Source organism: Sinohyriopsis cumingii, chromosome 13 (genome assembly GCF_028554795.1).
Source record: "Sinohyriopsis cumingii isolate HCF-2022 chromosome 13, ASM2855479v2, whole genome shotgun sequence".
Lineage (NCBI taxonomy): Eukaryota > Metazoa > Mollusca > Bivalvia > Unionida > Unionidae > Sinohyriopsis > Sinohyriopsis cumingii.
In genome coordinates this window covers 56,245,168-56,261,281 of record NC_142973.1, presented here as the reverse complement: position 1 = coordinate 56,261,281, position 16,114 = coordinate 56,245,168, and the positions used below count along the sequence as shown (strand labels likewise).

Below are 16,114 nucleotides of genomic sequence, written 5' to 3'. Positions count from 1 at the left end.
ACCATCTCAATTGATACGATCTCTGAATGTCCAGACTTATCTCAGTTGGTACGATCTCTGAAGAACTATCACAATTGGTATGATCTCTAAGTATCTAGACCATTAAAAGTTCCATATCCAGATAAAATTACATTACTGGTTGTTTTTTTTTTTTGCGCAAGATATTAGTACCTTGCTAGTGTTTCGTTTTAGATGTAGGTGAGGTTCTTTTCCATGTCAGCTATTACTGTGGCTGTCATCCTCTGCATTATTATTATTATTATTATTATTATTATTATTATTATTATTTTATAGGCTGGAAGAGAACTACTGTATGTGTGAGGGGGTGTGTTTACCCCGGTGCATACTGTATGCACATTATCTAGATTTTTGTCGAAGAGAAAGCCTTGAGCCAGCATGCGCAGCAACATTCGGAAAGGTAAATAGAGTTGACTTATTTGAAAGGTGTGTACTTGTTTTGGTAAGCGTCCTTCTCTGTTTTTTATTACCTTTTTGAGGGCGTGAATAGATGTGACAGGGTAGTCCTGACGATTGATTTCACTAAACGGATTATTTTCGTTAACTATTTTGATTTGTATCTGACCACAACCCAGTCTATTGTATTACTATATTATTTTTTGTATTCGATTCATTGTCATTTCTTTTCTCCAAAACAATCCACCATATACATATTTAATGTGTGTGTGTGTGTGAGAGAGAGAGAGAGAGAGAGAGAGGCTGAAAGAAGACAAAAATGTAGTAAAAAGGTGTTGAGAGATTTGTTGTGTATTGTCGGTTTACATTTTTCTTGGTTTTATTATTAATAGTATCATTAATATTATATCTTGTTTCATTGTTATCATCACCATTATTACTATTATTATTATTATTATTATTATTATTATTATTATTATTATTATTATTATTTTTATTATTATTATTATTTGCATCCATATTATTTCCTATATTATGATATAAGGAAAGCATTAGTTCAAACGTTAAAAATTGAAAATAATAAATTTGAAGGATACAAAACAATTTTGTCTTTCATATAAACCGCATGTTTTTGTAGAACATTTCTTTCGGCTGTAACAACTCCTTTGATAAATACGCCATACCCAAAAAATCAAAACATCGCGGCAATTCCCAAACACCAAAGGACGGTATAATGAAATCAGTATTAATTTGTGCAGACAATGCAAGTATGAAATCTACGTATATTTTATAATTTCCATTGTATTCGAAGGTAATACAATTACAGTTGTAACTTGAATGGTTAAGTCTTCTCTTAATAAGAAACTCGAATTAGTATATTTCTTCTACCAATGTTTGGACAGACTTCTCTTTAATGTAAGAATGTTGATTCAGGGATAAGTTCCTGTTTTTATTTAGAAGATATTATTAGATCAGATGATACTTACATCTTAGGACAAACTATTTTTATTATATATATATATATATATATATATATATATATATATATATATATATATATATATATATATATATATATATATATATATATATATATATATATATGTTTTTCATAACTTATGTTTAATTGTTTTTATTTTTCTAGACAATACGTCAAAAGTTTCCACATCTAACTACACGAAGGCTTGGTACAAGGGGTCACTCAAAGTAAGTACACAGTACTCAATGTCTTGACCTGTACAGTCACTTCGGACTATATCACCTACTTTCCAAATTCATTGCATATGTCTTCATGTCCTTTTTAGTGTATTGTAATTAGTTACCAAAGCATAACCATTATATAAACAATTCAAATATTTTAGCGAAGTTTTGAAGATAAACCTTAATTCCAAAAAGTAGTTCATCATTATATATTTGTATTCCAAAAAGTAGTTTTTTATTAACAAAATTTATTCCAAAAAAGGAATTAATTATTATAAATTTTTATCGAAAAAGGACTTCATCATTATATGTTCCACCGTGTAATATAAAAATAAAATATTTGAGGATATAGTACAAATATATGTACATGAAAGTGATTTTCAATATATATTTAATGTACACTATTTTTCATGCTATAATTTAATTAAATCATAATTTCAATGATGTTTATTTTGTGTGTTTGGGCGAGGGGGACTTCATAGTCAAGAAATATGGTTTGAAATATTGTTTTAAAATATCACATTGGACGGATAAGCAGAGTTACTTCCCTTTAAAACCTAGACTTGGTAGTTACTCAAAGTTTCATTATTTCTTTCAGGTATCACTACTATGGAATCGGTATAAGAGAAACTAGTCAATATTACCACTCCGTATACACAGGAAAAGGTTTAACAAGGTAAAAATGTCAATAGTTTTATCGTCATAAACATCCTCCTAACATTGACTATATACTCAACATTCACTGCTTCAAATAAAGATACATATTAAAGGCGTTTTGAGTCGGCTTGAAGTTGACTGGGATCCTAATGTCATCAGCGGCACATACTAATGAGAAAGCGTAAACCCACCGCTTCGTGAAGAAACTGCCTGTAATTGTTCATGTAAATAGACCCTGTTTACGACGGTATTTATTGTAAAGTGAAATAAGTGATAAATTTAGTTAATTGTGCATGTTGTTACCAGTTGCAGGTTGTTCAAAGGTATGCGTCTTGTATATCATTTTTTCCCATGATCTAGGGATATTTCAAGGCAATAAACAATATCCTATCCGCTAGCCTCAAGCCAGCAAATTAAAGGCAAGTCAATCTAATCAATTTTAATGTCCGACAAGAATGCAGACAAAATCCCATTTAAAACTGTTGAAACTTTTATTACATCTTGCTTAAAAGATATCAGATATATGTCCCCCTTATCAAGTTTTTTTTGAAGAAACAATATTTTGGAATTATTGAATAAAGAAGATTGCAATATCCACAGACGCATATCAGGCTTTCATATTTGTTGTACTCCCATGGTGCTATGTATTTTACCTCCCACACACCTGCATTTTATGAGATTAGAAAATAAATATCTTATGCAGCATCGATAAAATTATTCCCAACCCATAAAACAAATATTTTTTATTATTCTCGACCGTCTGTGAATATGGGTTATGCAGGTTTTGATTTAGCTAAGTAAATATAGTATTTCATTTTGGATGAGATGAAGCTATACTCTATATAACATCTGGCAAAAAAAATGATAAATACTCGTTTGTATTAAATTTATACCAAGTGATCATTTATAAAAATAAATATACCGATATGACGGTTGTGACTCAGAATAAATATGCAAGATAGGAGAAAATGACCATTATCAGATTTATATGTATCATTATTTGTATGTGAAAAATATGTATGCAACTAATATTGTTCGTTTTGTACATCAAAGCTATGTTGATGAAAAGGCTAAGTTATAATATCCTAAACAAATAAACGTATAATTCGTACCTTTTTATTATTTGCATATTAGAAACGTTGGCAAATTAAGGACGAAATAGCACTGTTATAGTTTTCATCATTTTGTGTGTCACTACAGACACAGCTTTGCAAAGAAAAGGTTTAATCTTTTTTTTTCTATTATAACATTTAAAATATAGTATTGCACAGGGATATTTTGAAACTTCTGTTAAAACATTGTCAACTGACAATTCATGATTTTGGTAAAACAGCAGACGACTGGACTCTTTTACATCAAGACTTTTTACATATTGAAATAAGTTGAAGACTGTTCCATGTTAAGTGCATCAGAGTGTAAACAGCAAGGGGATCACCGAACTTGTAACTATGGCGTCGTAATAATATGATATTTCTTCATCGGATGTTACGTTCATTTGGCTTTTGATTTAGCTGAGATGTTTTTGAAATATTTTATCTATTGTTTTGCACCAAGATGTTTGAAATACTTTGCAGACATAATTTTAATAGTTTCAGCTTTTGAAAAAAATGATAAACAATATATAGGTCGAGCGCTTAAAGAAGTCACTTAAGGTTTTTAATATTAAACTTGAAAGAAAGACTAGTTAGCAAGTCTTAAAAGATATCTGAATATTTCTTGTCTTTGTCAAGTGAACGTGTCCAGACGACACATATTTACAAATCGACTCAGTATGATTGTATACTTATGGATATTTTATGTAAAAACGAGACCTTGTTCAGAAAGCCATACTTACTTTGGTATGCCGTAAAATGACTCACTCAAGTTAAATTCTTTTGTATGTCTTTATATGATTATTTTTTGCCAACAGCTTTCACGTAACAACGCATTTTTGTTTATTTGTTTCTGTCATAAACCGGTCGTAAACTGGTCTTATATTTATGAACATAAATCTACCTTAAGACATACCTGTATTCTCGAATAATTTCTTCATACAGTAACTATTGGTGGCACTCTACAGACATTACATACCTCTGAGACATTTACCATTGAAAGGTGGAACTGTTTGCATTTGCAACATGCACATTGGAGAGAATGTCGGCATACCTCTATGCTATTTTCTTATACTGTGGCTGAAAATTTATTTGCATATTGTACTTGTGGAAGCTGGACATGATCTAAACACACAGATTGCTGCTCCCATGTACTCGAAAAAACAGGGTGAATTAGTCCAAAGTACACTAATTTTAGAAGTTAATAAAATGGGTAAACTGAACTGTGCCAGAGTAGACAATATATGTACTAACTTTTGAAAGTGCAATGGAAGAAGTACATGAATGAAAATGACCAAACAGAGCTAGCAGTTTTTTATAGATGCAATCTGAAGTAAGGCCAAGATGATATTATATGACCCAAATTACGCCCACCAATCATAAACAAAAATAAAGCAATAAATAATTCCTTGAACTATAACTAAGATATGCATGGCCTTCTTTTAAATAGATAGGATAACCAGTGAGGAAACCAGTGAAATTCTTTTTCTTCAAAAATATATCCCTATGCAAAATACGAAACTGTAGCGCCACCGTCAACATTTACGTGAAATATACACATATTTATTTGATTGAATGGTATTTTCCGTTGTTGGTTTTGCTGGTTTTGCTCTTCTTGGGTTTGTTCTCTCTGTGTGGTGTGTTCATTACATGAGATCTTGAAGAAAATATATTTCCTTTATATTTTTAGTTTTTTAACATTGCTTTAATTGTATCTGGCTCATTGACTAAAAGCGACAAGTCTAATTATTTCTAAATTATGCATCATGGTTATCAAGTTCAAATTGTGGAAATATGTAAATTAGTATATTTCTCTTTGAACACTTAATGATCATTTTACTTTTATTCTTAAAATACCGGATATTTTTTTTTTACATTAGTTTCAGTTCAAGACGTTTAGAAACTGAAGGGATTGTTTCCTATAACATCATGCTCAGTTTTCTCCAATATGTTAGCAAGACTCTAAAAATAAAACACATTTTTACTACAGTACTTTTTGATGCCATGGCATATCCCGATTGGTACTGCAGGCCATTTTAATACGGCATCAGCCCCATTCGGTTACTTACCGCTGGCTTTTATTAATACGATACCTGGCCATGTTTGGTTACTACAAGCTTTTTTAATACCATATCTGCTACATTTGGTCACTGCAGGCTTTTGTAATACCATACCTTGGCCGTTGGTTTCTTCGGGTTTTTACCACCATCATACCTGGCCAGTCTGGTTACTGTATTTTGTTTTTGATACCATAGCTGGCCCCGTTTGCTTAATTTATGCTTTTTAACACAACATGTAGCCCAGTTTGGTTACTGCAGGCTTATAATGCGATACCTGGCCCCGTTTGGTTACTGCATTTTTAATATCATACCAGGCCCTATTTGATTTCTGCAAACTTTTTCTTATATCAGATATGATCCCATTTGGTAAATCTAGTCTGTTTTGATTCCATATCAGGCCCTGTTTGGTCACTGAAAGCTTTTTGATATTGTATATGGCCCCGTTTGGTTACTGCAAGCTGTTTGATACTGTAGATGACCCCGTTTGGTTACTTCAAACTTTCTTATTACGTGTCTGGCCCCGTTTGGTCACTGCAAGATTTTTGATAATGTATCTGGCCCCGTTTGGTCACTGCAAGCTTTTTGATAATGTATCTGGCCCCGTTTGGTCACTGCACGCTTTTCGATACTGTATATGGCCCCGTTTGCTTACTGCAAGCTTTTTGATAATGTATATTGCCCCTTTTGGTCACTGCAAGCTTTTTGATACTTTAGATATACCTGTTTGGTCACTGCAAGCTTTTTGATACTGTATATGGCCCCGTTTGGTCACTGCAAGCTTTTTGATACTTTAGATATACCTGTTTGGTCACTGCAAGCTTTTTGATACTGTATATGGCCCCGTTTGGTCACTGCAAGCTTTTTGATACTTTATCTAGCCCCTTTGGTCACTGCAAGCTTTTTGAAAATATATCTGGCCCCGTTTGGTCACTGCAAGCTTTTGATTCTTTATCTGGCCCCGTTTGGTCACTGCGAGCTTTTTGACAATGCATCTGGCCTCGTTTGGTCACTGCAAACGTTTTGATACTGTATATGACCCCGTTTGGTTACTGCAAGCTTTTTGATACTGATATATTGCCAGTTTTTCAAAATCATGTTAAAAATTCTTTAATTGTGATTAAAATAAAGACATAATCTTGAAACTTTCAAGATTGTCTTTAATTTGGTTACCTTGGTAACATGTTGACATATAATGGCATATGTTGCAAGTCTAGTCTGAATATTATAGTTGATTTTGTGCAATAAGTTTTAGCTTAAATTAAGTTCTCAAACAAATTCGATGACACGAGGTCTGGTTTATTCGTAGTATTAGTGACGGCAAGGTATTATGATGGAGACGGGTTGACCACAACTAAACTAATGATATCAATTTCAAGAGAAGCCGCTCACTATGTTATCTTAATGGAGGAAAGTGATTCGGATGTGATTGAATCAATAATCATTCGGACGATCCTCTCTGACGACAGTCTTCTCGATCCCACTGATACAGATATATTTTCTGTTTTAAAAACGTTCCCCAAGTCAACAGTTCATGATAACAATATTAGGGACAATATCAGGAGAGAGATAATATTGGGTCGTGACACAATTCAGTGAATTTTACTGGTGAACGTCTGCCACATTTTTATAAAACATGAATGAGGAAGACTATCTTAGTTATAACGTTCACAAATGAAATTTAATTTTCAAGAATTGTAATTTGCACTTTTAAATATATTCTTCTGACATATTTCAAGACCAAAAAATTTTAATTAAATTTTTTAAAATAAGTATGCAAAATGCATTGTAGCACCTGATGACATCAAATACATTTGTCTGTTAGCACTCAGAGAAAATTCACTTTTATAACTTAGGAGAAAATCAGTGACGCTCTGTGATTGGTTTTGCGGTGGGTTTGGAATTAGGACGTTCAACCACAACTGTGTTCGACTCAAGTTTGTATAATTTAAACATCAATATTACCTTCAACACTCGATATTAAATAGACTGTGTCCACAACTGAATAGTTTATGTAATTTGCACTTTTATTTGAAATATGCATGGGTACCGTCATATCTATCAATTATTCCAATTTTTATTTGATTTTTATTTCGGTTCCCTCAGTTTAATTAATGTTGAGAATATATTATGCGAATATTATATGCATTGGTTTCTTTCTTATTGAGAGGTCATTTGTATCCTATATGTATTTTAAAACGTACACTACTCATGTATATGGAGAATGTTATATTCTAGTTAAAAAACTATAATAATAAAAATGGTTTGGTTTTGTCAGCCATAAAAGTGTACCTGTAAATATTATAAATATAAAATTCAATTATCATCCTTTGATGATGTAGTCTTCTATCTTGTATTCCATGTTTTTAAATGCTACAAGGTCAAACAAGTCAGTTTGAATGTAAATCATGAAAATAAACCTTAGAGAGAGGGTATTAAAAACACTGACAGGTCAGTTCATCTAGAATCTTAAAGTGAAACTATTTTAAAATGTCCAAAAATGACCGATTCTACAACGTTAAACATGATGGTAATGTTCAATGGTAAAATTAGAATTGTGTCCCCTTGATGTTCCTTAATTCAACCTGACTCCTAACGGTAAAACTGTCTGCAAAATAGCAAGGGCAAGTTTGTTGTCTAAACGAAACCCCAAAAGACATCGATGGTGAAGGAGATATGACTTTTCCATTGCAATGAATTCTTAATTTGATACAGAAGGTGTGAATTGTCAGCCATGTTTATTTAGAAAATCTGGATTTCGCAACACAATTAGGGAACAATCACTCGCCTTTTATTCCATCATTCCACGAGTGCGGCATTGGAGTCCATGATCCGTCTCGAGTGTTAGTGACCAATTCATGACATGTTCTGGTTGCGAGGCAGAAGGCTCGAGCAGACGACAGAGCATCTCTGTGTCTAGGGATGAAAGGACGATAATTGACTTTTGATGAATGACTTTGGCTTTGGACGATTTATTCTAATCTATAGTTTACTTATCTCTGATTTTGCAGATTTTCGGGATGCAAGCTTAAAAACGAGGTAAGAACAGTTTATACGTATTCATCCTGTATTATTTGTCTGTAAATAGTAGACGTCTGGATTAAACAAATGACAAAGAAAACTTTTGGTGAACATAAATTAGTTTCAAATAGCTACTCAATTACAACTTCTATAAACAATGTGCTTACACACTTTCTAAATTAACATTTATTGTGCGTGACTTGAAAATGTCAAAGGTCGTATTTAAATCAGATCGAGTCGTTAGAATAATCGTTGGTCTTATGTCCTTACGATTATAGGATCCCTCCACCTTAAAACTTTACTAGACTACAAATCTTACTCGAATCTATTACAACCAAATAAAAGCTGCATTTGTCCCTTTCGAGTAAGATTGATAAGAATGAAACAGCCTTTTATTACTCGAAGAGTTGAGCAAAGATTTGTGACGGAAGGACCAGGTCCCTAATTAATGACACCCCTCAACTCAAGTACACTTCTCTACTTAAATGTTATTTCCTTGGACTATATCATGTTTGAAAAAGTTCCTTAAAATAACACTTCTTATATTACGTTCATCAAGTAATTAAATTACAGTTTTTCAGTATCTTATATGTAAGTAAATGTCTTCATTATCGAAAATTCTGAATGAATTTTAGTGTGCTTACAAGTAATGGAGTTTTGATAAATACGGGGCCAGAATATTTACTTGTGATTGATAAAGAGCGTTTCATAAATAACCACTGCATAGGACGTTCATGAAGCCATACTGAAAATTTTCCCTACATTATACAAACCTATAAAGAGAGAGAGAGAGAGAGAGAGAGAGAGAGAGAGAGAGAGAGAGAGAGAGACTTGATCGATTTTCATAAATTTGATAAATATTGAAATAGAAAATTAAGCTTTGTCAAATATATTAAACGCTAAAATTATTTTTGTTCCATATGCAATTTTTTAAAACTTCGTTCTTTGTCTTAGAAATGGTATTATTGTATCCATCGTAGTGACACGCCATCAAGTTCTGTCATTATAGTTCAACACATTATGAGCAATGAATACGGGTACTTTAATATTATTTAACTTGTGAAATACATTTATGCAGAAATTTATGTTGCTGGAAGGGCACCTGTTACCTTTAATTTTCTTGAGAAAAACAATGATCTAATATTTAAAGACGTATTTAAGAAATGGTATGCTCTCAAAAAGTTACTGGACCAGGCAACTGGTTTTTCCAGTTATTGTTCTCGGTGTTGTAAAACAATCGATTTTTTATTTTAAAAAATGTAAGCAAGTGTAACCGTAATAATTTGTACACTCTTATAGTATCTCAATAAATTGTACAAAATATGTGTTGTCTTCATTATTGTTTTGTTATTTTCAGTTTTATAAACAGCTATGAAACACCCTCTCTAGGGGGTATCTGCTTAAGAAGGGCATTGCTAAGTGTTTTCTAATTGTTTAAGGGCGCATTTTTTTATTGGTCTTAACGATTTGTGTTTGCTTTGTTGCAAAGGGTTGCGACTTTATTTGCTATCTAAACCTTTTTATACCTAAACAAAATTTAAAATGATTTATTTTCACATCAGCTATGGAATATTTTTGTCACATAGTGAATGTTTATTGTCATAATTCGTTTGAGAAAATTTGAATTAGGCTATTTATTTTGTCTTCTTTTCTTTAATAACAAACATTACAGATGTGACATATTTTATACTTAAACCAGCCTAGGCATCAATTTGATACAGATAAAGGAAGTCAAATTAAAGAAATGCAGGTTTCCAAAATCACTTATTATGCTTCCTCTTCTAAACCGGTGCTTCGTCATGCTAAGATGAGGTGGCGAGTTCAAAAGTAGCAATTAAAGAAAAAACGCCAATCCGTATCTAGCCGGCTTAATGTTCAGAACTGTCCTACGTAAACAATCTTAAAGTAAAATCAAATAATTTTATATCTCCTCCTTGAAATAAGATCGCTTAAGATGAAGAAAAAGAACATAAACCAAGTGTTTACACGAATAAATACATTTATTTTCCTTCCTAAAGTCAAAGACGACTAAATGATTCTGTGTTTCTGTCTAAACACAACGGCTAATCCGACAGTCTTCCTCTTAACTTTCATCTCGCTAAACCACCATACGGCTGACAAATGGATAAAAGTAAAAGCTGACTCCTGTTGAGTTTCTCTGGGTGAAGATGGGGACGTTTAGGAATCCAGCAGGCTCCAACCATTAGACAAAGTCCTGTAGCTAACGTAATCATTGTGTCCCACATAGCAAACCGCATCAAAGGCACTCATTGGCGCGGCATGATGTAGGCACGGGTTTTAAGTGATAAATGATGGGTAAGCTACGGCTGTATTTCATTTTCTTTCGCCAAACATTAAAGAATGATACAAGTAAATGATCATAGTTAATGGGACGTTTACAAACTTTCAGAACTGAATGATATATTTATTCGGGTCTATGTCTGCAATAACATACGCTTGACAAGAGAAGTAAAAATAATTGAGTTATAAACAAAGGTGTGGTTCAGAATTATGATTATAGATTCACGCAAGTTTCCGATGGGGTTATGAACAAGAAGAAAAGTATTGCATAGGTTGTACTTAATTCTCTTCAAAGATGACACCAACATTAAGTAAAATCTCCTTTATGTTAAGAAACAAATAGAAGAATATGAAAATAATGTTTTGGACGGGTAGTATGTACATTTAAAAAGCACTGTCAGCATACATAACAAAATTATTATAAAGCTAGATGGGCTTAGATGAATACATCCAGGGCACTAAACTGTTTTTAAAAAGACAACTTTAGTTTTCTTCATTTGCCAGGAACGTCTTCAAATGATTGATAACAAATAATGCAAAGTCAATTGGAAGGAAGAAATTAATATATCAACTGCTAAAACTCGTATTCAGATCCAGACCTATTACGGCGTTAGGACACTTATGTTGGTATGGTCATGGTAACATTGTATCTTTCAAAATAAAGGAATTCGATTTATCACAATATAAAGATAGTTACGCCGATTTTGAACTTTGCTGTTTTGCACACAACTTTCAAATTAAATTTTGTTGCTAGTATGATCGTGGTTACGGGCTACAAAATACGTCGAATCTGGTTTGTCACCTTCTAAATAGGGATATGCCAATTTTGAATGATACAGTTTTGCGGAATATTGAATTCAGTTTTTTACAATACACAACGTAAAAATGAAATATTATTTCCAGAAGCTGCCTGGTGACTATTCAGACTGGTCATATGGTGTTTTTATTTGTCACAAAATACAGCGGTGTTTGATGCTTTTTATTTTCATTTTAAACCTGGTACAAAAATACCCACTAATGAGATCGTTCTGAATATTGTACAATATCAGTTATTGAAATCGTTTCGGACCTTGTGCAGTATCGACTGATGAATTCGTTTTAAACCTGTACAATATCGGCTATTGAAATCGTTATAACATCAAATGTATTTCTGATCTGCCGATATTAAAATACCAAAATTGCTTATTTCAGTTGAATTTGTGTGGTGTTTTGGGCACAGCAACATATGTAGGGTATTTAGTTCTGAGGCATTTGAAGTAAAGAGCATTGCCTAAAGACACGCCACGGTAACCAACCCGGGATGGTCCAATAATAGGATTCGAACACAAGTCACTTTCGGTCGTGAGCCTGGCACACTAACTAATGAACCGTAGTGGGTCCTGCCTCTATTAATTGCTTTCTTTTTTGGCTACCAAGAAATCATCGGACCTATTATACATACGGAACCGTCAGGTGGTCTGCATATTTCATTAAAAACATGAGTTTATTCCAACAAAGTCAGTTACATTATCTTTTAACAAACTTAAACCATCAGCGTTGTTTGCAGTGAAGTTTAATTTTATGGATATGTCCAGCTGTCATCCAGTGCCCTTAAATTAAAAAAAAAATTGTAGTTTTATTCAGTGTGTGTGCGCGTGCGTGTATGTGCGTGGTATCTATTCAAACATAGTTAAAATAATTATCATTCTGCGAACAGTATTAGTAATAAAGAAATTACCATAAAACAAACTTCTGTGGTTACATGAAAACTATTAATTTAAAAATGTGCATTTTTATTCATTCTAAATTATGTACAAGGTATTGATTGATCTTTTTTTGTTAGAAAGTAAAACACATAGTCAGGGTTACTATTTTGTGCTTTGGGTAAAAGAAGGTATTGAACGATTCCGTTAATAAACTTGTAAAATTGTTGTCACACATACGCTAGTGGATCTGGTAAAATTGTTGTGATAACTAATACCGTGGAATTGGTAAAATTGTTTTTACAAGTAAGACATTGGAACTAGTAAAGTCGTAATTGCAATTAAGAACATGGAACGTGCATTTTTGTGCATGTAGATGTAAATTATAACCAAAGTCTCGCGTGCCTGTAATAAATTTCTTTAAAAATTACGAAGTAAGACTAAATACATTTTGCACTGAATGCATGGTTACAATAATTTGAAGATTAAACAAGCAAATAGTTAGACTGTAAACATACATTTATTGGGCAGAAATCCTCAAATAAACCTTTTCCGTAGTCCAAACCATCATCTATCGAAAGATAAGAATATACACCATGCTAATTTCATGGACAATAACGCGACCATTCTGGAATGCGAGAAATTTGTAGTCAGCAAGCAAAGTGCGGTATCAGATTTAATGACCGTGTCTTAAATGACCAAACCGCATCAAAGCTAGACCCTAGCCAACGTGTCTAGATGTGGCATTTAATTTAAATGATAAATGATGAAATTGCGATGACCGTATTTTTCATTTTATTTTGTTAAGCGTTTAAGAATAATAATACAAACTAGTTTTCCCTAATGTACAATAAATTTATAAACTCTAGTATACCTAATTGGTTGATGTTAAGAGGAATATTTAAAGCTGACAAGCAAAATATACGTATGATGCAGTTACGAAAAGAGTCGGAAATTGAAGCAATTGTTGTCTTGTAGTTGATCCCATTCCGGGTAGAAACCAATTCAACTTTATTTATGAGGATGTATTTTTTTTTAACAATTAGGGACAAGCTGTGTGCGACATATTTCGTATATGTATGCAAGCTCAAGATGGGAAGATCTAATGGATACAAATAGTTATATAGGTTTTTTGTACGCAATAAATATACCTGTCAAATAAATGTACTATTTAACATTAGTATTTTTTTATTATAAAAAAAATCACAACATGCTTTCTGTGGTGAAAAATGATAATGTTAGCATCATGTAATCTGCAGTCTTTGAAGATAGTACTACATATTACGAAATTAACTAATCTTTAAGAACAAATCGCACGAGAACTTTAACCTCTAAACACGAAAACGTGAACATATTGTATGCATATCAAAGAGGTTTAACCCTAACTTTAAAAATAAAAACAATCATTAAAAAACGTACATACATTTTATTAGATTTAAAATTTTTTTTTAAATAGAAACGTTTCAGTTTTAATTTAAGACTCAGGCACGATAAAAAAATTCTTTGGGACTTCGTAGTCCTGTTTTTGGATGCGCGGGTTTTACGTGTTGTGTAACGGCTTTACAATACACCTCCTCCTTTTATGTTATTTCATCAAACATTTTAGAATGATAATGGTACATGGTAAGCTGCCGAATCTCGTACGATAACATCTGAAGTTAAATTTCTTAACGGTTCATTTAAAAGAAGAAAATGTCAGCCGCAGTAATTATCCGTCTAGGAAATCCTTATCTTATGATAGTTCAATTCTGGCAATCATTTATTTATTTTATTTTTTCTTCTAACTTTTAACTACAAATGCGTAAATAATTTCATTTTTTTTATCGTTTTAAAATGCGTAATGTTGTTGATGACTGAAACGTTAGTATGGTATACAAAACAATGGAGAATGCATCGAATTTTCCATCTTGCACAGCGAAACGAAATCACAAGAAGTAGATAATGGGACGTAAATAAAACTTACAGAATACAAGGATGTTAATTTTGGTTTCTGTCCAACACAATTAATATTAATGAAATAAAATTAAAACGTTAATGACTGAGTCACAAAATTTATTTGTTACTTAAGTACTGTCAATAAAGATGTGTTTAAAATGCCGATTCTGTAATATTCTTGTGTACCTCATGCAGGTGGAAGAAAATAGAAAATCCAAAGAGTGTATATTCTGATCTCAAATGACTTTCTTTGCAATGAAAAAGTAGGTGTTGAGCAAATGTATGGTTTGAGTGGAGATGAAACACACACGAACAAAGACACAGAGTTACAAAAACGAAAATTATATTATCCATCACGCAGATGACAAAACAATATTCTTCAACATTTAAGAATGATAATAGTGAATGGCAATTTGTATTGGCCGCGTATAAATTTGAGTAGTTATAACCGTGTTGGCCGGGTAAAAAAAGGGAGTATTTATAACTGTATGTGCCCTGTATAACCGCAATTCGTGTACTGGCTGTGTATCAATTTGAACAGTTATAAACTTAGTTTATGTACTGGCAGTGTACAAGATCGACCGTGTTTAAACTTTAATAGTTAATGTGTGTGTGTGTGTGTGTGTGTGTGTGTGTGTGTGTGTGTGTGATTTAGATTTTTGGCGTAGCTTTAACAATTTTCCAGTAATATGGCTACGATGTCTGCAGTGTGACAGTTTAAAATTATATCTAGCACTGGGGCATAATGCCGCAGACATGTAGCATGATGCCACACACAGTCACATTATCCTGACACCAGGCAGACCAGTCCTAACACTAACCTCTTAATGCTGAGCGCCTAGCGAGGCAGCTGTTAGTACCATTTTGAGAAGTCTTTGGTATGACTCAGCCAGGGTTTGAACCCACGACATCCCGCATCCTGGGTGGACGCTCTAACCACTAGGCCACCCGAACGGTCTTAATAGTTAATAACATAATTTCTGTTTTGGCTGTATAAAAATAATAATATTATATTTTTTAGCTCTTTAATTAGGATAATTTTAAATTGTTTAAAGAACTTAATTGTACATTAATTGAAGAAACTAATAAAAGTTTTTCTTATTTTACATCTCCAAGAGAAAATAGACATTAGTTTGACATTTGTAACATAGAAAAATCAAAATCTTGAAGTTTACAAATATTATCGTTGACTAACTTAGAAATTGGCCTATGGGTTAAGGTAAAATAACTGAAAAGAAATGTATAGATGAAAGTGTTCATGTCGTCATTTGCTTTAGAATGATAACAATAATACATCATGATCCCCAAAAGTCATTCAGACACTCTACTCATCTTTTTACTAAGGTTTCCTTCTAATTTAGGAACACACGAGAATACCGTAGACAGGAGCAGTTTGGCTATATTTAGAAATAAACTCCTTGACCTTGACATTCATGTTATGCAGGAACAAAATCGTCTTGTCTTTAAAATAAATGTAAAAAAATAAATAATGAAAACCCACTGTACTGAATTTTAAAATTTAGATCACACAGAACTATGGAAGGAAAAACAAATGAATATATATAAATTTGTATATAAAATTCTTTTTTTACAAGGAGTATTATTCTGCAAATGAGGAAAAAACATTAATTTAATGTAACTTTAGAAAGTGTTTAGGAGATCAAAACAACTTTTAAGACTTGCTGTCATAAGACAGTACTTCAGAGATGTGTCAACAAAATTTAAATAACAAATAATATCTTTCAATGACTTCTAA

General features: G+C 32.5%; 1 protein-coding gene across 1 annotated transcript in view; it reads left to right on the top strand.

The window, feature by feature from the left end:
• Positions 1 to 16,114, top strand: part of LOC149785621 (DNA-binding protein RFX6-like) — a 93,762-nt gene that overhangs the window by 43,482 nt on the left and 34,166 nt on the right. Inside the window, exons 3-6 of the mRNA XM_089979440.1 lie at positions 295 to 418; positions 1,559 to 1,620; positions 2,213 to 2,290; positions 8,431 to 8,458. Of these exons, the coding sequence (XP_089835566.1) occupies positions 295 to 418; positions 1,559 to 1,620; positions 2,213 to 2,290; positions 8,431 to 8,458 (292 nt within the window). The remainder of the gene's footprint in view (positions 1 to 294; positions 419 to 1,558; positions 1,621 to 2,212; positions 2,291 to 8,430; positions 8,459 to 16,114) is intronic.